Consider the following 20,230-nt stretch of genomic DNA (forward strand, 5'->3'; position numbering starts at 1 on the left):
AACTGCTTCCTGAAAAGCTTCGCAGCTGCTTCCTTTATTCTATAAATAGAGAAGTTTTCAGTTCATTATGAATATAAGTTTGAAAGTTGAATAATATATAAGTTTCTCTCTATACTTGTCTTTACTTTACCGTCTTTATTTTATAATAAGTTGAATTTTTAGTTTGGATTTTTTCTATTTCGAGCGAGGACAAATTTACATTTCCTAAACTTCTTTAATGGCAAACTTTTAGCTATCAATGTGTACTAAACCCATACTATAGGGGCAAATCGAACTTCCCTTATTTATGAAGGGTCAAAACATTAATATTAATATACAGAATGAAATTGCGGATAGAGCACCACCACTCGCTCAGAGCAAAATTTTTTCCGCAAATCGGCGATCACCGGCTCTCCTCCTCCTCTGCCGTCGCCGCCGCGGTCGTCTTCATCGTTCTAAATGGCGACGCTGTTAAAATTCTATAAACCGTTGTTTCCCTCCCTCATCTCACCTCTCCCAGTTCGCTTCCACAACTGTAAAACGCTCATCGCCGCCGCCAGAAATCGACCGAGGATTCGGTGCCTGAGTACAATGGGAAATTCAAAAGGTAAAGTGAATATAAAGGAGAGTAACGGAGACGCCGTTGACGGTGACGGAACAGAAACTCAATTGCAGAAGCAACAACTATGGTTACACAACACAATGAGCAAACAAAGGGAACTATTTATACCAAAAGTGCCGGGAAAAGTTGGAATGTATGTCTGTGGTGTAACGGCGTATGACCTCAGCCATATCGGCCATGCTCGTGTTTATGTTAGCTTTGATGTTCTTTATAGGTGCTCCCAATAACCCCTCTGTTTTCTTACGTACGTGTTAATATGTTTATCTCAATGAATTTCTGGCGCTATTTATTTACTATGTAAAGTACGATTATACATCAACAGTGCAGGGAATCACCTAAGTTCTCACCTCTATACCAAAGTTTTGATATTTTCTAGAATTTGATATATAAATGCACATCTTTTTATATAACAGTTTCAAACTTTCAACATCTGATCGAAGTCCTAAACTTTACTAAGATTTGATTTAGAGAGTGCACATCTTGTTGGTACTAACCCTTTCAAATGTGTCTTGTGTGTATTTATGAGTAACAATTTCAAACTTGTAACTTCTATATCAAAGTCCTAATCTTTTGTGTAAGCTGTTTCATAAAGTGAATATCTTTAGTTTTTTTCCCAACCTTTGTTTTTTTTCCTTTTTAAATTTTTTCTTATTATACATAGTGGGAAGGGAAGGGGAACCTTGGAGCAACGGTAAAGTTTCTTCATGTGACCTATTGTTCACGGGGTCGAGCCGTAGAAGCAGCCACTTATGCTTGCATTAGGATAAGCTATCTACATCACATCCTCGGGGTGTGACCCTTCCCCAAATCCTGCGTGAACGCGGGATGCTTTATGCACCGGGTTGCTGTATATGTAGTGGGAAGGGAAAGGGAAATTTGGGAGGGGATTACAAGGTGCGGAATCCAATCCCCGCCAACGAGGTGAAAAGTCTGGACTGCCAAGATTCCCCTTTCTCGACCTTTTAAAGTAACTATTTCAAAGACACATGCGCACACACATACACACATTCATACACACATTCATACACATATATTAATATTTATGTATACATAAATACATGTATACCTACATAAGTACGTGTGTATAACACTTATGTGTTTTTGTTTCTCTTATTGTGTAGGGGATAGGGGAAGGGAAAAGGAGAGTTAGATTTAAACTCATATACATACATATATACATATATATATGTATATATGTATATATATATATGGCTGTATAAAATACATTTTCATGATCGTGGCTGTGTATGTTTTCTATTTTAAATTCTTTTATTACATAGGGTGAGGGAATGGAAATTGGGACAGAGAGATTCAAACCATTAACTTTGCATGAGAGACTCCTACGGGTACCAATATGCTATAATTGGTAAAATGTGAAATTGTGAGATTCTGTGTATGTTTATATGTATGTAAGTGTGTGTATTTGTATGTAAATCAGGCAGGTAACTCAAACTAATGTTGATAAATACTTTCTTTTTTCTGGTGAAAAGTATCTAGTACAAGAAAAAGTTGCTGCTGTGAAGTAAGTTTGCATGCTGGTATAGAAAAATAGGAAGATTAGAATTATTAATTCCTCAATGATGATGGTCTGGGAAATTAATGTTTTAAGCTAAAATTGATTTTTAGGTCATTTCACTTCAACCTTTTAGGACTTAGTTGTTCTGGGAACCAAATCAAATTTGCTATCTACTATTTGTGGATTCCTAAATTATTTGTTTAGAAGTTTAATTTGAGTGACTAATCGCTATTTACTTGTACCCTCTTTTGCTATGCATCTTCTTGATGCCTTTAATGAAATTCTCTTACTTCATCAAAAAAATTTGAGTAACTAATCAGATACTCTTGCTTTTGTCTCTTTTGGAATATTAGGCAGATACCTGAATTATTTGGGATATGAGGTCAATTATGTGCGGAACTTCACTGATGTTGATGATAAGGTGAGCTACCGTTTTTCTTTCAAGAGTTAATTTTTTTCAGCTTTTCTCGGGCATTGCCTGCATTATGTATTGAGAAAAGGCTAGATCCTTGTGACAACATTTCCCACTTATCTTACTTTCTTCACAGAAATTTGTTTCTTCAAGGTCTATTGAAGTGCGTTCTTTGCCATTTTTTAATTAAATTTAGCCGCTTCGCATCATGCATTAGGCCTCTTCTCTTATCACTGTTTGTTCTGAAATCTGTGAACTTATCTACTCAAGAAGAGATTCGTTTCTTAGTTTGCGGATGTACATCCGTTCAATCATTAATTCTATCTTTTAAGCAATAAAGCTGGGAAAGAAATTGCAGTTTGAAGCTTCTGCAATTTTGGTTATTCAATCTCAAACCTAATACACCAGTACTACTTTCATGTTATATTCATGTCAAAATTGACGATTCTAGGTTCTTGTAGCCATGGAACTTGGTTAGGATTTCCAACTACTTTGTTTCATATGTATGCCACAGCCAAGTATAATAGTTTCAAATTCTGCAGATTATTGCTAGAGCAAATGAATTGAGGGAGGATCCAATTAAATTAAGCAAACGCTTCTGCGAAGAGTTTCACTTAGACATGGCATATCTTCACTGTCTTCCTCCTTCAGTGGAACCTCGTGTCTCTGATCACATGGCTAATATAATCGATATGATTCAGCAGGTTCTTTCTTGATCCTTTGTGCCTTTTTCTGTAATGACTTTGTTGGCTTGAGTAGTTGGGAAAAGTTGTGGCCTCTTATGGAGTTGGAGCATCCCTATTTATGTGATGTTAATCTTATTTTTGTTGCATCTTATTTTTGCTGCTTTTAGTTGAGTTTATTCCTGTTCAGTTGTATAAAATTATATCAGACGTTCCTTTGATGTACTTCTAGCTAGCACCATTTGTTTATTTTGCTTGTCTGTCTCTCTCTCTCTCTCTCTCTATACACACTCACACACACACACACACACACACACACACACCTGTCTTTCTCTCTTCCTCCTTTTCTTTTCTGGACATTAAGATATTTGGTCATAAACTAGTTATCATGGATTTGTGCATAATCATGGTTTCCAAGATTTGCAAGAACCTACTTGGCGGTAGCTAGGAGTGACTACCTTCTTAATGTGGAAAAATGGCACATACGACTTAAAATCAAGTTTCAGTTATATCATTCTATGAGCTAGTTTCTTTTTCTGCCTAGTCTTCCCCTCAGCCCCCCCGCTGTTGAAGTTTCTTTGGTAACGTCTCTTCCCCTACTATTGAGCTTTAACAGTTGGATGTGCTTCTGCCACAGATTCTCGATAATGGCTGTGCGTATACAATCAATGGTGATGTCTACTTTTCTGTAGACAAATTTCCAGAATATGGAAAATTATCTGGGCGAAGATTGGAAGATAATAGAGCAGGAGAGCGGGTGGCAGTTGACACAAGGAAGAAAAATCCAGCTGATTTTGCCTTGTGGAAAGTGAGTTTTATAATTATGCATGTTAAGTTTATTACCTTTGGCAGCATCATGTATTGGATTTTGAGCACATCTTGATAACTTTGACATTCACCGTATCCACTTGTTAAAAGAACAAAGCAAACTGCAAATAAGGGAAAAGGACACTATAAAGCAAAAATATGAAGAGGGTGTGATCATACAATGTGTTTCTATTGTTAAAAATTTTTGTTTCGCTTTCTGTGCGGGTTAGTGCGTGCTCACTTTATCTGTTTCTGATTGATACTTGACTGTTCTTGATTGACTTGGTTTGCGAAGCATTTCAGAGATTGGTATGTTTAATCCCAGGTTCCCTGCACGGAAATTATTAGGTAGTATGATATTTTTATATTATAACAAGTTTTTTTTTGAGAAGGATAACCAGAGACGGAGCTAAGATTTGATGTGTGTGGGTTCTAAATTTTAAAATAAAACACTGCTTTCAAAGGGAATCGAACCCCCATCTTTCCCAGAAAGACCCACAGTCCTTACCATTGAACCAAGACCTCTTTTGTTATTGGGTTCGGCAGTATATATTTATATAGATTTAGTAAATATTTCAATACAAATACAGGGTTTCGGAAAAAGTCACTGGGTTCGCCCGAACCGGCACCCACTACTGTAGCTCCGCCCCCGAGGATAACAAGTTTTTGCAAAATGGAGTTATTTATTTTGTCTTCGGTTTCAGAAACTTGGTAGCATCACAGGATAAATGGGTTCCCCTCTTTACCCCTTGAATGGATACTCTTCAGATGACTTGTTTGGGAAAGTTCATTTGAAGAGCTCAAGTTCAATCATGAAAGAACTCTTAGATTGTGCTAGGATATATCTTTACCCACTGCAATCTTCTTTAAGGCAAAAATGCTCATTTTATTGATGGTCTTGAAGTGTTCTTACATTTATTCATGATGTGATATATGCCAAATGCTAGTTTCATTTCCTCTAGATCTTTCAATTTTGTAAATAAAAGAAAGAATCATATGCAATGTTCCCTGCCACTGGAAGTGGTAACAGAGAAGCAATAATTGATGGTTGAATTGGCACAGGAAATTCTAGCTAGCACTCTGCTTCTTTGAATAGTTCATATGCAAGAAAGTTTACTTGTGGTTGATATAACAATCTCCTGTCATTTAGAGATGATCGTTATCCATTGTTTGAAGGAAAAAGGATGACCATTGTATGAGTTGTATTATCCTGAGTTTGGATTGACTGTTGACAGATTAATGTTTTAATAACCTTAGTATTGCCTCCATTTGTTTTTACTTTTCCCATCTGGTGATCCTTCCGAGCCAATTGTTTCACCTGAGCACTGATGTGCCAAAACCTAAGTTGCTCGGACTCGGGTGCGGTAGAGGTCAGATCCTTCATGATCTAAATTTAAAGATTCGGGGGTACGGATCCAGGTACGGATACGGGTGTGGGGATTCGACTAAAAATAATTCAATTATTTAAAAATAGAGTTATAAAAATATGTCTAAATTATGAGACATTATGTGAAAAACTTACAAGGTATTTCGAGAAGGAGAAAATATTGAACAAGAGTAGAATTTTAGAAGGAGATAAATGGAAAAGGACTGACATAGAAATTTATATATACAGGGTATTCCATTTTATTCCATATCACCCTAGCTTTTGATTTGTTTTCAAAAATCATTGTATCTGTCCCAAATTTCTCCGTTGATTTTGGTCAAAGTACCCAAAATCGGTTGACCAGATCCGACACGGATCCCACACCCATACTCACACCCACGTCGTGTCGACACGGGTGCGGCACTGAAAGTGAAGAGTCCGAGCAACTTAGGCCAAAACAATTTGGAGCTGCTTTCTTTCGACTTCATACGCTTTGATAGGAGAGTGTAACTGAGTCAGTGGTTGTTTGGTTACTGAGGATATGATTTTCTTTTTTTTGAGAAGGTAACATATCCAGTTATTCATAAAATCATCAGCACAAAGGGTTGTGCTGGAAGCCAAAATACAAGAGTTACATCCAGTAAAAATAAAAATACAATCCTTGTTCTTCTTACAAGGAGCTTAAAACATCTAAGATTGATTCAGGATCGTCACAGAAAAATTGGGGAAGGCTAACATGTAATTCACACGTCAGGAGGCATTATCGGTCAAGTAAGAAGATTGTCCTACTAAATAAAGCCCGTCTTGCATTTAAAGCTGAATTGACTCTTGATTGGAGAGAAGGTATAAATCACAACTGGTGCTCATCGGAGAACTGGTGCTCATCGGAGGAGATGAGATCTGACTTCGGAGCTTCTAATGGTTTGTATTCTCTCTGCAAGTTCCAACACCACCACACGGCTCTCCTATCACCCGCGACCAAAACCCAGTGACGATCTCCGGCAGAATACCTCACACGCGCCGTCACGCGCCACCTGAAATTAGGGTTCCGGCGAGAGTGTCACTTCACGCGCCGGCGCGTGGGATCATTTCCAACATCTTCCAAGTCTGTTTTTTCTTCTAGGCTGGTCGCCTACCTTTTCCGACTCGGCCGTTCAAGATTTGGTGGATTTTCAGTTACCAGAAAAGTTTTTCCGGCGAGAGCAGTGGTTTTTCCAGCCATCTCCTTCTCATACTAAGGTCGCCTTTTTGATTGCAACCTCAGTCAGAATTAAATTGATTCCGACGAAGTACATTAATATCCGACGAAGTTAAGAACAGGGAGGAAATGCTCTCAGACACGACTTTCGAGGTAAAGTATGAATAAGCTGTTAGGAAGCTTTCTGATCATCGGAGATCACTGGAGGAACTGAGTTAATATATCATATTTGATTAAAACATGGTTCGTGATTATGGTAGCAGTGCTAAAAAGATTTTCTTCACGTCTGGGGACAAATCTTTTGATATCTTTGAGGACTTCTCGGGCTCTGAAAGGTGGTACGATTGGGTTGAAAGGAGAAGGAATTCAATGTGTAGAATGACAATTAGTAGGAAGGCAATGCTGTGGATTTGCGATTTAATGCACCTGTCGTCTGCAGCCAGAGCTAATAAATACAATACTTGGAAATTAACTGATCATCTACATAACTACTTCTGTTCTCAAAAGTACAACAGATACGGTAGATTCATAAGTATTGTGGCAGTTCAAGGGGAGAGGAGATCAGTCATTATAATTCCTGAACTGTCTCCTAACAAAGGATGGGGAGGCATAGCTGCAAAAATTGAGAAGTTTATCTTCGAAAACCCAGTCAACATAGTTGTGCAGAATCCTCAAACCCAGGAGATCACATATGCAACAGCAACTAACCAGAGCAAATGGCAACCGAAGCAGGGGAACCTCACTTTCGTACATCAAAGTTAGCGTATCAGCATTCATGGATCTGCTGCTTTAACAGATAACGACACTCTCAGCAGATGTTTGGTTGGATCCTTTGCTGGGAAGACAGAAGTTCCTACTAGGTCAGAGCTAAGAAGATGGGTCGCAGATAGATGGAAGTTACCTTGCGGTGTCCAAATCTATGACCTAAACGAACATCAGTTTCTTTTTTAATTTCCCAACAAGAAGATGGCAGAACAAGTTATGCTTGGGGTCTGGAGATGGAAACAAGAACCCATCAAACTGATTCGGTGGTCGCCAGAGGCCAGCTGCTCTCCGACATGTCTCGTTAGCGAGTCTCTTTGGATTAGGGTTATCGGCTTACCTTTACATTTATGGTCAAAGGAGGTCATGGAAGAGATAGGGATGAAATGCGGCGGATGGGTTGAAACAGAAGAAGAAACGCTTCTGAGAAACCATCTGAAATGGGCAAGAATCAGAGTAAGAGGGCCAATTGAATCAATTCCCAAATGCATTGAAGTGGAAAATGATGGTCTGGTTTTCTCAATGCCAATTTGGTGTGAATCTACTCCGACGGTGACTGTTGATCGGAGGACTACTGAGGAAAGGGATTCTAGGGCTGGGGTCTGTGTATAGTCATATCTGGTGGCAGAAGATGTAGGGGCTAGGGTGGCTGGTCACGTGGGCGAGCATGGGGAAGTGTCACATCCTAAAACTGGACAGCTAAAGGGGCATGCAGAGCATGTGGAGGCTCCTGTTGCTGCTGGAACGAACTCTGGGGCCAAAGACTCATGTTTGGGCCTGACACAAAGGCCATTTATATTGCAGAAAGAAATTGGGCCAGAATTAATTTTGAGTAGCCCACAAAAGCCCACTCCTTTTATGACAGGTTATGGGGGAGAACAAGGGGAGTCATCTAATTTTAAATTGGGATTGTTATTAGGGCATGCTGAGCACGTGGAGGATTTAGTTTTAAATGGGCCGTCTCTTGGGGATAAAGAATCGGATTTGGGCCGGGCCAAAAGGCAGGAAAGTGGGCCAGACCAAATTTTGTGCTTTTTTCTTCCTCTAGAGCCTAGACCAGTGAATATAGTGGATTCTTTCCTCGTTGAGATCGAAGCTAACCAAGCTTCGCAGTCGTGCGATTCTTTATCAATGGTGGATTCCCCCGAGGTTGCAAAAAAAGAGGTTCATGTTAGTTATCAGAGTCAAAATCTTTTACGCATCTCTGAAGGAAACGAAAAATCTTACTATGATGCAGGACCGGATATCGAGGGAGCGGGAATAGAAAACCAAGAAAATTCTGGGTTACATTTAATTCGAGTGGAACAATCTCAACACTGGCCAATTGAAGATGTCCAACCGCTAGATATCCAGATTCAAATGGCTGAGTTAGAAGCTTTATTATGGGTTCACCGAAATGTCATGAAGCTAAGCAAGCAGTTCGGGGTGGACTTTCAGGGATGTGAATGGGAGGCGTGGTCTCTATTCATGAAATTGGACAAGAAGAGGCACGAGAAACGAAAGGAAACTAGTGGCTCTAACCCATATACCCCAAAACAAAAGGGGGTGAATGAAGTCAAGAATCTACAATTTGGCATCAAATTCAAAGAAAGTGGATCAAGGAGCAGGGGAACAAACAACTCTACCAGTTCTTGATGAATGTACAAATTATCTCATGGAACGTGAGGGGTTTGAATGATTTTGAAAAGAGAAGGATGATTAAATCTTTAATGCAAGAATGGAGAGCAGATATCTATTGTTTTCAAGAAACAAAGATGGAAGGGGAGTATGGTGCGGTGGTTAGGTCTTTGTGTAGCAACAGATGGGTAGACTACGTAGGTTTGGAGTCAAATGGGAGGAGTGGAGGTATTCTAATTATGTGGGACAAAAGGGTGTGGGCCGGGGAATTAGTTAATACTGGGTTACATTCCATCTCTTGTAAATTTTCTTCTCTGAATAGGAATTTCTCTTGGTTCCTTACCGGGGTCTATGCCCCAAACTGTAGAAGGGAGAGAGAGGAGCTTTGGTGGGAACTGGGTGCTATTAAAGGAGTTTGTGAAGGTGCTTGGGTGGTTTGTGGCGATTTTAACACTACTAGATATGCTACTGAAAGAAAGAATAGCAAGGGTATTACTAGAGCTATGAAGGATTTTTCAGAAATTATAGAAGACCTAGAGCTTGTTGACCCTCCTTTATTGGGAGGTAGGTACACTTGGGATAGGGGAAACAATCATGATTGTTCTTCAAGAATTGATAGATTCTTGTTTTCAGCTGAGTGGGATGAGGAGTTTAACAATATTAAGCAGTCTCTTCTTCCTAGAATTGTCTCTGATCATTGCCCTATTTCTTTGAAATGTGGGGAATGGGATTTCTCAAAATCTTATTTCAAATTTGAGAACTGGTGGATGGAAGTGGAAGGGTTCAAGGAGAGGGTGGCAAGATGGTGGAATTCCTTTGAGTTCACTGGAAGGCCAGATTATATTCTGGCCTGTAAACTCAAAATGTTGAAAGTTAAGTTAAAAGAGTGGACTGTGCTTAATGGGGGGAGCTTGAAGAGGAAGAAGACTGAGCTTTTGAACAAAATTCAAAACTTGGATCTTTTGCAGGAACAAAGAACATTAAATGAGGCTGAATTACTTGAGAAGGCAAGCTTGCACATGGAATTCCAGGAGAATGCAAAGAATGAAGAGATATCTTGGAGACAAAGATTTAGAGTTGTATGGCTGAAACAAGGTGACAAAAACACCAAGTTCTTCCAGAAAATTGCTAACTATCATAGAAGAGCCAATCATATAGATAAGATGGAGGTTCAAGGGGAAGAAATTACTGAGCCACATGCAATTAAAACTGAGATAGTGTCTTTTTATCAGAAACTATATGCAGAAACAGAAATCTGGAGACCAGATTTTAACTTCCAAGGTGAATGGAGCATTACAGAGGAAGATAATGAATTGCTACAAGGAGAATTTGAAGAACAAGAAGTGTTTGAGACCTTGAAGCTATGTGGAGCTGACAAGGCACCGGGTCCTGATGGTTTCTCTATGGGGTTTTTCCATAATTGCTGGGAGATTGTGAAAGAAGACATCATGCATACCATCAGAAACTTCCACAACAATGAATATTTTGAGAAGAGTTTCAATGTTACTTACATAGCCCTTATTCCAAAAAAGAATGGTGCTAAGGGACTCAAGGACTTCAGACCAATTAGTCTTATAGGAAGCATTTACAAGATCATTTCCAAACTGTTGACAGAGAGGCTCAAGAAAGTGGTGGACAAACTAGTGAATGGGCATCAAAAGACCTTCATAAGAGGCAGACAAATCATGGATGCTTCCTTGATTGCAAATGAATGTGTGGATTCCAGACTTAAAGGGCAGGTTCCCGGAATTCTCTGTAAGCTTGATATTGAGAAGGCCTATGATCATGTTAATTGGAACTTTTTACTCAAAGTTCTTCGGGATATGGGTTTTGGTAGGAAGTGGATCAACCGGATATCTTTCTGCATCAGAACAGTCAGATTTTCCATTTTGGTGAATGGTTCTCCAGAGGGATTTTTTCCTTCTGAGAGAGGTTTGAGACAAGGGGATCCCTTATCACCTTTTTTTTTCCCTCTTTGCTATGGAAGGATTGAACCAAATGTTAAGAAATGCAAACAACAATGGTTGGCTGAAAGGTTTTAAAGCTTCAAACAGGGAGGGAGATAGTGTGGAGATCACCCATCTTCTATATGCTGATGACTCTTTAGTTTTTTGTGAGACAAAGGCAGATCAACTAAAGTATCTAAGAGTCATTCTTGTTATATTTGAAGCAGTCTCAGGGCTCCATGTAAATTGGAGGAAGAGCATGTTGTTCCCAGTTAAAGAAGTGGATGATATCCAGGCCCTAGCAGCTATACTGGGATGTGAGGTGGGTTCTCTACCAACTATATATTTGGGTTTATCTTTAGGCTCCAAGAACAAAGCTCAAGAAATATGGAATGGGGTTCTTGAAAGATGTGAAAAAAGGTTGTCAACATGGAAGAGCCAGTATTTATTCTTGGGTGGAAGGGTGGCATTGGTTAATAGTGTCTTGGATGCACTTCCTACATATGTAATGTCTTTGTTTCCCTTACCAAGCAAGGTGAGAAAAAGAATCGATGCACTAAGAAGGAGCTTTATATGGCGAGGAAACAAAGAGAAGGAAGCTATTCATTTGGTTAACTGGAATTCCCTTATCACAAGCAAAGACAAAGGGGGTTTGGGCATTAGGAACCTTAAAGCCCACAATCAGAGTTTACTCTTGAAGTGGCTTTGGAGGTACAATCTGGAGGCTAATGCTTTGTGGAGAAAGGTCATCTGTGACAAGTATGGACAAAATGGGCTATGGTGCTCTAACTCTGTTAATAGTTCACATGGGGTTGGGGTATGGAAGTCAATCAGACTTCACTGGAATACTCTGGTTGATAATACAACCATAAAAGTTGGTAATGGAAGGAAAACACTTTTCTGGAGTGATAACTGGTTAGGACATGGTCCTCTCAAAGAGCTTTTTCCTGAATTTTTCAGCATTGCAACATCACCTACATCCGCTTTAGACACTGCCTGGGGTCAACAAGGATGGAATGTTACTTTTAGAAGGGCCTTGAATGATTGGGAATTAGAAAGGGCTGTAAATTTCTTTAATATCTTGGAACAATTCCAAGGTCTTGGAGAAACTGAAGATAAACTATGCTGGAATCTTTGCAGGAGTGGAAATTTTACGGTCAGATCCGCGTATACTCTACTCGCTGCTTCAAACCAACAGTTAGAACAATGGCCCTGGAGGAATATTTGGAAAGTAAAGGCACCTTTCAAGGTGGTATGCTTTTCATGGTTAGTTACAAGAAAGGCTTGTCTAACCCAAGAGAACTTGAGAAGAAGAGGTTTTCAGCTATGCTCTAAATGCCTATTATGCGGTACAACTATAGAAACTAATAGCCATTTGTTTCTTCACTGTCCTTTTACCGACCAACTGTGGCAACTATTTCTTAATATTGTGGGCCTTAAATGGAGCATGCCAGCTAACACTTGTGATCTGTTGAAGTGTTGGAATTACAATGGGGGTATAGTGAGACAGAAGAAATGGTGGCGATTGGTTCCTGCGTGCATATGGTGGACAGTCTGGAAGGAGAGAAATTTAAGAACTTTTGAAGACAGAAGCAATTCTTTACAGAACATCAAGATGAAGTGTTTACTTTTGTTTTATTTCTGATATAAAGAAAACTGGGTAGAGGAGGCAGAATCATTAGTAGACCTGATAGGTGCACTATAATCTTAGGTTGTCATAGCTGGTTTCTGTTTCTATGTAAATATGGCTTGGCACTACTCTAGTGCTGTTTTATTTATTAATATATATGTTACCATTATAAAAAAAAAAAAAGATTGATTCAGGATCATCTATATACTCTGAACACCAAAAACTAAAAAGAAGAATGGCAAATGAACTTGTAGACTCCAGAAGGAAAAATAGAGAACCCGGCTTACTATGCAAGTTAGATCTTGAGAAAGCTTTCGACCATGTCAATTGGGAGTTCCTGGACTTCATTATGATGCGGATGGGGTTTGGGGAAAGATGGAGGGGATGGATAAAGTTCTGCATTTCCTCAGTCAGATTCTCTGTCCTGGTTAATGGTAGCCCGTGTGGATTCTTTGGCAGCTCCAGGGGTCTCAGGCAAGGTGACCCCTTATCCCCCATGTTATTCATTCTAGTGATGGATGCTCTGAGCAAAATGATGGATCGTGCAGCGGGCGGAGGCTTCTTGACAGGATTCTCAGCTCCGATTGGGGTGCTCAGTGCCCGAAGAGTCTCACATTTGCTTTTTGCGGATGACATACTGGTTTTCTGTGATGCCGATATGGATCAGTTGACCTACCTGAAGCAGGTCCTGCAGTGGTTTCAGTTAGTATTAGGACTCAAAATCAACATCGGCAAATGTGAGATTTTCCCGGTAGGTGAGGTTACTAATTTTGATGCCTTGTCTGGTGTTCTCAGATGCAAGGTGGGCTCCCTTCCCACTACTTACCTGGGACTCCCTTTGGGCGCTTCATATAAGGACACTACGGTTTGGAATCCAGTGATCGAGCTGGTTGAAAAAAGATTAGCAGGGTGGCAGAAACGATATTTGTCAAAAGGAGGTAAGGAAGTGTTTATCAAAAGCACTTTATCGAGTATGCCAACCTATTACTTATCCCTGTTGCAAGCACCGGTGAGCATCACAGAAAAACTGGAACGACTTCAAAGGAACTTTCTATGGGATGCGGCGGATGGAACTAGAAAGTTTCATCTAGTGCATTGGCAAATAGTCACTTCCCCAAAGAAGTGGGGTGGACTTGGAGTTAAAGATCTTAGGGTATTTAACAGAGCTTTAATGGGAAAGTGGCTGTGGAGATTCGGGGTAGAAGAGCATGCTCTATGGAGGGAGGTCATAGTAGAAAAGTATGATTCAACGGGAGGGGTTGGAGGACCAAGGCGATCACAACACCTTTCGGGTGTGGCATGTGGAGGAGTATCATGAAGAATTGGGAAGCATTCGGTGGCAACATCACTTACAGGGTGAGAGATGGAAGGAGAATCAGCTTTTGGAATCATAGGTGGTGTGGAGAGGATTCTTTGAGGGTCTCCTTCCCCCAAGTCTTCAGAGTATCAAACCAGAAAGAACTGATGGTCCAACAGATTCGCAAGGAGCATGAAGGGGGTAGTATGGGACCTCTCATTTAGGAGGAACATGCAAGATTGGGAGATTGCGGAGCTTCAAGTTTTGTTGGCACTGCTATACGGGCAAGACATGCTCCAGCCATTCTGCGACTCTTGGAGATGGGGCTTGCGTGGCGATGGTTTGTTCACCGTAAAGTCCTTTTATCAAAGTATGTTGGTGAGAGAGGAGACCACTTTTCCATACTCCTCGATCTGGATTCCTAGGGCGCCCACGAAGGTGTGCTTTTTTGCATGGCTAGCGGCAAGGGGAGTGATCTTGACTGCTGAAAATCTCCGAAAGAGGGGAATTACACTTGTTAGTTGGTGCTACATGTGTAAAAGCTCAGGAGAAGAAGTTGATCACCTTATGTTGCATTGCCCTGCGTCCTCAGCTTTGTGGAGGGCAATCCTGAATCTCTTTGGTGTCCAATGGGTGATGCCAAGCACTGTAAAGGAAATGTTATATAGCTGGGGCGGTTTTCGTAGAAGAAGAAAGCAAAAGGCGTGGAAATTCGCTCCGTTAGCTCTCATGTGGGTAATATGGGGGGAGAGAAATAGGAGAGCTTTTGAGGACATTGAGTCTCCTTTTTCACATCTTAAGAATAGTCTTTTATCTTTGATCGCTTTTTGGTGCACTCACTTAGCCCCTACTTGTATAGAAGATTGGGCGTCTTTTGTAGAGAATCATGTTCTGATGTAAATTCTCTACGTCTTTGGTATACTTTGTGTACACGGGAGTTCTCTCCCTTTTGATTAATACAATTTACCTTATCAAAAAAAAAAGAAGAAGAATACAATTCATCTTGCTCTTCAGTAGAGAGCTGCTTGTATCTTCAAAACATCTAGAATTCCTCTCTTTCCAGATTGTCCACCAAACAGTTGCTGGACAATTTTCTATCTGTCCTTGTTTGTGGTAAAGTTTGTCCAGCATGATAAAAGTTCAAAGTTCTCCCTGGCATTACTCATCTAGAACCTCTGAGATTGATAAACAAATCCCATAGCTGGCTAGTCACTTTACAATATAGAAACAGAAGGCTGATTGTCTCAGCATCATGTCCACAAAAATAGCATCTTGAAACAATAGGTATACCTCTTCCTTAGATTATCCTGAGTGAGAACAGCTTCCTTAATCACCAACCAAGTAAAACATGCCACTTTATATAGAACCTTAACTTTCCATATGTGCTTCCAAGGCCATAAACTGAGTTGAGATCCCATCTGATTCAAATCTTTGTATGAAGAGCTAACTGTATAAATCCCACTGCTATGTTTTTGCCATCTGAGTGTATCTTCCCCCCTCCAATAGTCATCCTTTGCATTTTCCCAAAGTGTTATAGAAGTCTGTTATTCTGGGCATCTCCCAATCATATGAGCTATTTAAGCTGATGTTTCTCAACCTCTGCTACTATTTAAGAATTTTATATTCTCATGCAGTCTGCAAAGGAGGGAGAACCTTTCTGGGTGAGTCCCTGGGGTCCAGGAAGACCTGGATGGCATATTGAGTGCAGTGCCATGAGTGCTGCATACTTGGGATATTCTTTTGACATTCATGGTGGCGGGATGGATCTTGTATTTCCTCACCATGAAAATGAAATTGCCCAGAGCTGTGCTGCTTGTAAGAAGAGCAACATAACCTATTGGATACACAATGGTTTTGTCAACATCGACTCTGAAAAAATGTCAAAGTCCCTGGGGAACTTCTTTACGATTCGGCAGGTAGATGGGGGACGACACTCATGCTTTTCCTTCAGAATTGATGTGTGGAAGGTTATCTGTTTTTTTCGTTTCAGCTTTCTAGTACTTGAGATTGCTTCATGCTGTCTTTCTTCAGGTGATTGATCTTTATCACCCACTGGCCCTGAGGCTTTTCTTAATTGGGACACACTATAGATCTCCCATCAATTACACGGTTGCGCAGATTGAGAGTGCATCTGATCGCCTTTTTTACATCTATCAGGTACTTTGATTCTAAATCTCTAAATTGTCTGGTAAATTAACATTTACCTATTTGGTGACCACTCATGCTGCAATTGTCCTTGTTCTTTTTATGTCAATTCATTTTTGTGAAATTGTTGTCTGGCATGGTAAATAAGTGATAAGGTGCATTTAGGAGTCAATTTCTATGTGGATTGGTCCTTGTAAAAGAAAAGAAGTTTACGGGGCATGTAGGTGTCGCCTCAAAAAGAAAAAGATGGCTGGGATTGTAGAAAGACGGAATACATAGTCTTTTTTAGAAGGTAACGGATTTCAATATATTAATAAAGGAATCCTTAGCGCAAAGGTTGTGCTAAGGAGTAACATAGTTACAAGACCCAGAAGATGACAAAAACTAAACTTGTAACAGCTACAAGGATCCAATCAGATATACGAGAGACTCTACATCTTGTACAAGAGCTTCTTTACCCAAAAAGACTGAATACATAGTTCAAGAACTTCTTTGTTACAAACAAAAAGGCTCGTTCTGTCCAAATTCAGCTCTAATTTCCTTTTTCAGATTCCTTGTTTCAATGACATCCGAGAGCAGTTATTTCTGTGACTTTGGTGTTTGCTTACGAACTTATCTTTATATCAGCCAATGCACAGATATTAACCCCAGTCTTGTCTTTGTTCATAGGCTTTATATGATAGTCAAATTGTTCTCAGCCAGCGTGATGAGGCAAGTCGGAAGGATTCCATTCCTGCAGGAACTGCTAGTTGTATAAATAAATTCCAAGATGAATTTTTAGTTTCGATGTCAGATGATCTTCACACTCCTGTTGCTTTGGCTGCTATGTCGGATCCATTGAAATTGATCAATGATCTCTTACACACTCGAAAGGTATTTTTGCTTCAACTAAAATACCAATCAATATCCTCTCACCTGCCCAAAAGTTTGTAAAAGCACGTCGAAATGTGGTGTAACTAATGTTTTCTTTTTACTTTAATACTTTGTCATGGAAAAGTATTATTGAACTGCTTTTATTGTTTTCTTTTTCTAAAAGTTAATCTGATATAAAGAGACGGATGATTGAAGATATTACAGTCCCTCATTAGCATAATTATTTTGGAAAGCGAACAAAAGTTTTGGGAGATTAATCATATGCCAGCACAATGGCCTATTGCCATCTGGCTAAAGACGAGTAAAGTTTCTTGCATTCAGAAAAGATGAACATGTCATTGAGTTCCTTTCATCTTTTCTTCTAATTTTCACAGGCTTCAGCTAGTTCAAAGGTTAAAAACTTTCTCCTTTGGCCGCCGCATTAGAACTTTGAGCTCTATCCTCTTTGCCTCGGACAACTAGATCAGTGTAGACAATAATCACTGACAAAGCAGTTTCTTTGTGCCACATAACGGGTCATCTAGTTAACTACAGTAGCAATGTTTCTGGGTCGCACATACTTTATCATCTGCTAAACAACACGGAGGGAGGTCCTTCTAATTTACTGTAAAGATCATATAATTGCAACTCCTGAAAGCTCTACCATTCTACAAGATTGACGCTATTAGGTGCTTGGTTAGTCAGTGACAATATTGTAAAGGTTAATTGATAATATGCCATGTGTAACCAAGCTAGTGAGAGAACTTTCTAGGTATAGAAAAAGGAGAAAGCTAACCTGCCCACCATCTGGCTATACGACATTCTCAGTTGATAGGTGAATGATAAATCACCACGACAGGAATGTCTGGAACCCGCAAAAGGATGCAAAGAGCTGCCTGTACTTGGGAGGTTACAATGAATAGATTTGGGGTTTGAGGCTGAATTTGGTTAGTAGCTTCACAGCATGATGACATTGTATACATATGCTTCTATTGCGAGTGCCAGGTTATCTTAATCATTGTTGTTTATTATGGATGAAGGCTATTCATATGTCAAACTTTCCTTTTTCTTTTAACTAAAGAAGATTTTATTGATGAGAGGGAATCCTCGTGAAGAAGGAATTACAAATGTGCACAGAGATTGATGTCCTGAGTTCATAGAATGGCTCTGTTCAGTTGTGTTGCAAATCAGTTATCACGTCACTAAAGTGGCGATTGCCCTTGGTCTACAGATATATTAGAATATCGCAGATTGAGTTTTCTTGTATAGTATTTATTTTCTTCAGAAGTCCAACTTCCTCTCAAGCCAGATACAGCAAAGGTTTGTCAATAGAAGTATCCTGCCACATTTTTTTTAAGAAGCCCCAAAACCTCATTTCAAGCAATTTATAATTGATGTTAGAGCAACAAATTTTTACAACCCCAAATAGCCTGCTCCAAACGTCATATACAAATGTTTTTTTTTGTATGCTAAATGTACAGTGTAGGAAAATGCCATTATGGCCTTCATTGTTTTGGTGGCATGTGAGGCAGACATCAGGAGTGATTAACTCTTTCCATCTGCATATTTTTTACAAGTCATTTGTATTTCTATTCATAGCAAAAGGCCACGCGGCCTTTGAATACAGAGGCCTAATTGAAATCAAGAGCTGGTAATTTGTATCTATTCTTAGTTTAAGTTGGTCATTTGGCAATGGTGAGCTCCTGAATGCCTGATTCTGTTGTGAACATTAATCCCTTTTGTTGAAGAACTAGAGTGAATTTTACGGTCAATACTATAGAAACATTATATATCTGACTGATTAGAAAAAAACAATTCGTATGTCTAAATCAAGGTAAAAGTGGGAGAAAACTTATCTCCACATATTTTAACTTGTGATAGGTGCCATTGAGATTATCCTTTCCAGACACTACTAGGATCCAATTTCCATTTTTATCATTTGTCTATTACTAGAATTTATGTGTTGCACATGTATGGTATAACTTCCCTTCTCTTTGCATCTCCTGGTCAGATAAAATTTAAGGCAAAAGTTTCCTTGACAGTGACTTTCCAATTTGCTGCAGGGTAAAAAGCAAGGACTACGAATAGAATCGCTTGCGGCTTTAGAAAAGACTATAAGGAGTGGTCTAGAAATTCTGGGGCTTGTACCGACCAGTTATGAAGAGGTGTGAAATTTTATTTACTGTCATAAGCATTGTATTTTGTAAGCTGTAACTTTCTTACAGAGGAATTGCTGGTCTCAGTTGTGGTGCAGTTGGTGCATGCTATTTGCAGATGATATTGTGCTAATAACTGAGGGGTGTAAATCGTTTCTCCCCTCTAATCTTGCCTAAATTATCAAACTTTCCTTCCAATTTTACTCTCTAGACATTTTCCCGTTATATCTTAATATGTAGTCATTGATGGATGATTTTATAAAGTGATGTCAATTATCAATCGCTCTCTATGTATATTCTTTTATCATGATAATTTTAGTTGGTTTTCTTTTAATTTCACGGTAAGTGCTTTACCATTATTCAGATGATGAAATCTCTTCTGAATTGTATGCAAAAGCTCTTCTATAAATTACTGCAATGTACTTGTCATTCAACATTATGTAGCTTTTGGATGATAATTATATTATGGAATCTCACATCTTAAGCATGGTGTTGGTCTCTGTAGGCTTTGCATGAATTGAGGGAGAAATCTTTGAAGCGTGCAAAGTTGACTGAAGATCAAGTTCGCCAGAAAATCACAGAGAGGGATACAGCAAGACAAAATAAAGAATATGAAAGATCAGATGCAATTCGAAAAGAATTGGCTGCTGTAGGTATTGCTTTGATGGACAGCCCTGAAGGCACCACTTGGAGACCTGCTATACCACTTGCTTTGCAGGAAGAGCAGGTTGTAGCCCCTTGAATCTTTTCATATATTTGCAATAACCTGCCATGAAGTTTGGCAGACCAAGTTTACTTCCAATCCAAACTGCGAATAGAGTTTGGCTGTAGCATCATAGTTTATTAATCCTTCCAACTAGGAAAACTCAGAAGCTAAGTAAATTCTGTTAGTAGCAAAGTTGCAAATTTTGTAGAAATATGTTGATTTATTCTTTTAATGCAAGTCCGAGTTTTTATATATGTTGACTCCCCTTGATTTCATCACGTGTTTACTTATTTATATTTTGACTCCCCTTGTTAAAAATCCTGGCTCCGCCATTGCTCCCACAACACAACAAAAAAAGATGCTTTACCTTGAAGGCTTCCCTCTTTCATCTTACCTGCATTCTCCTAAACCCCCAAGGACGCCAAAACAAAAAGGAATGGCCTTTATTTGATTCCACGGAAAATGGCCAGAACTGTCCCTGAAGTATTGAAATTGGTACAAAACTGCCCTTCATCCACTTATTTGAATAAAAATGC

General features: G+C 39.5%; 1 protein-coding gene across 4 annotated transcripts; it reads left to right on the forward strand.

The window, feature by feature from the left end:
• Positions 1-324: 324 nt before the first annotated feature.
• LOC104114090 (cysteine--tRNA ligase, chloroplastic/mitochondrial) lies at positions 325-19,946 on the forward strand. Of its 4 annotated transcripts, none has more exons than XM_009624451.4 (9): positions 326-815; positions 2,475-2,538; positions 3,072-3,233; positions 3,850-4,020; positions 15,470-15,751; positions 15,867-15,992; positions 16,650-16,853; positions 18,896-18,997; positions 19,494-19,946. In XM_009624451.4, exons 1-9 carry the CDS (start codon positions 439-441, stop codon positions 19,728-19,730), a joined length of 1,725 nt encoding a protein of 574 aa, XP_009622746.1. In that variant the 5' UTR covers positions 326-438; the 3' UTR covers positions 19,731-19,946. The 4 variants fall into 4 exon arrangements, with proteins under 4 accessions (XP_018632467.1, XP_009622747.1, XP_009622746.1 ...); XM_009624453.4 differs by having other exon boundaries at positions 343-815; positions 2,471-2,538; XM_018776951.3 differs by lacking the exon at positions 15,470-15,751 and having other exon boundaries at positions 325-815.
• The last annotated feature ends 284 nt before the right edge of the window (positions 19,947-20,230 follow it).

The sequence above is a fragment of the Nicotiana tomentosiformis genome, chromosome 8, assembly GCF_000390325.3.
Source record: "Nicotiana tomentosiformis chromosome 8, ASM39032v3, whole genome shotgun sequence".
Classification (NCBI taxonomy): Eukaryota; Viridiplantae; Streptophyta; class Magnoliopsida; order Solanales; family Solanaceae; genus Nicotiana; species Nicotiana tomentosiformis.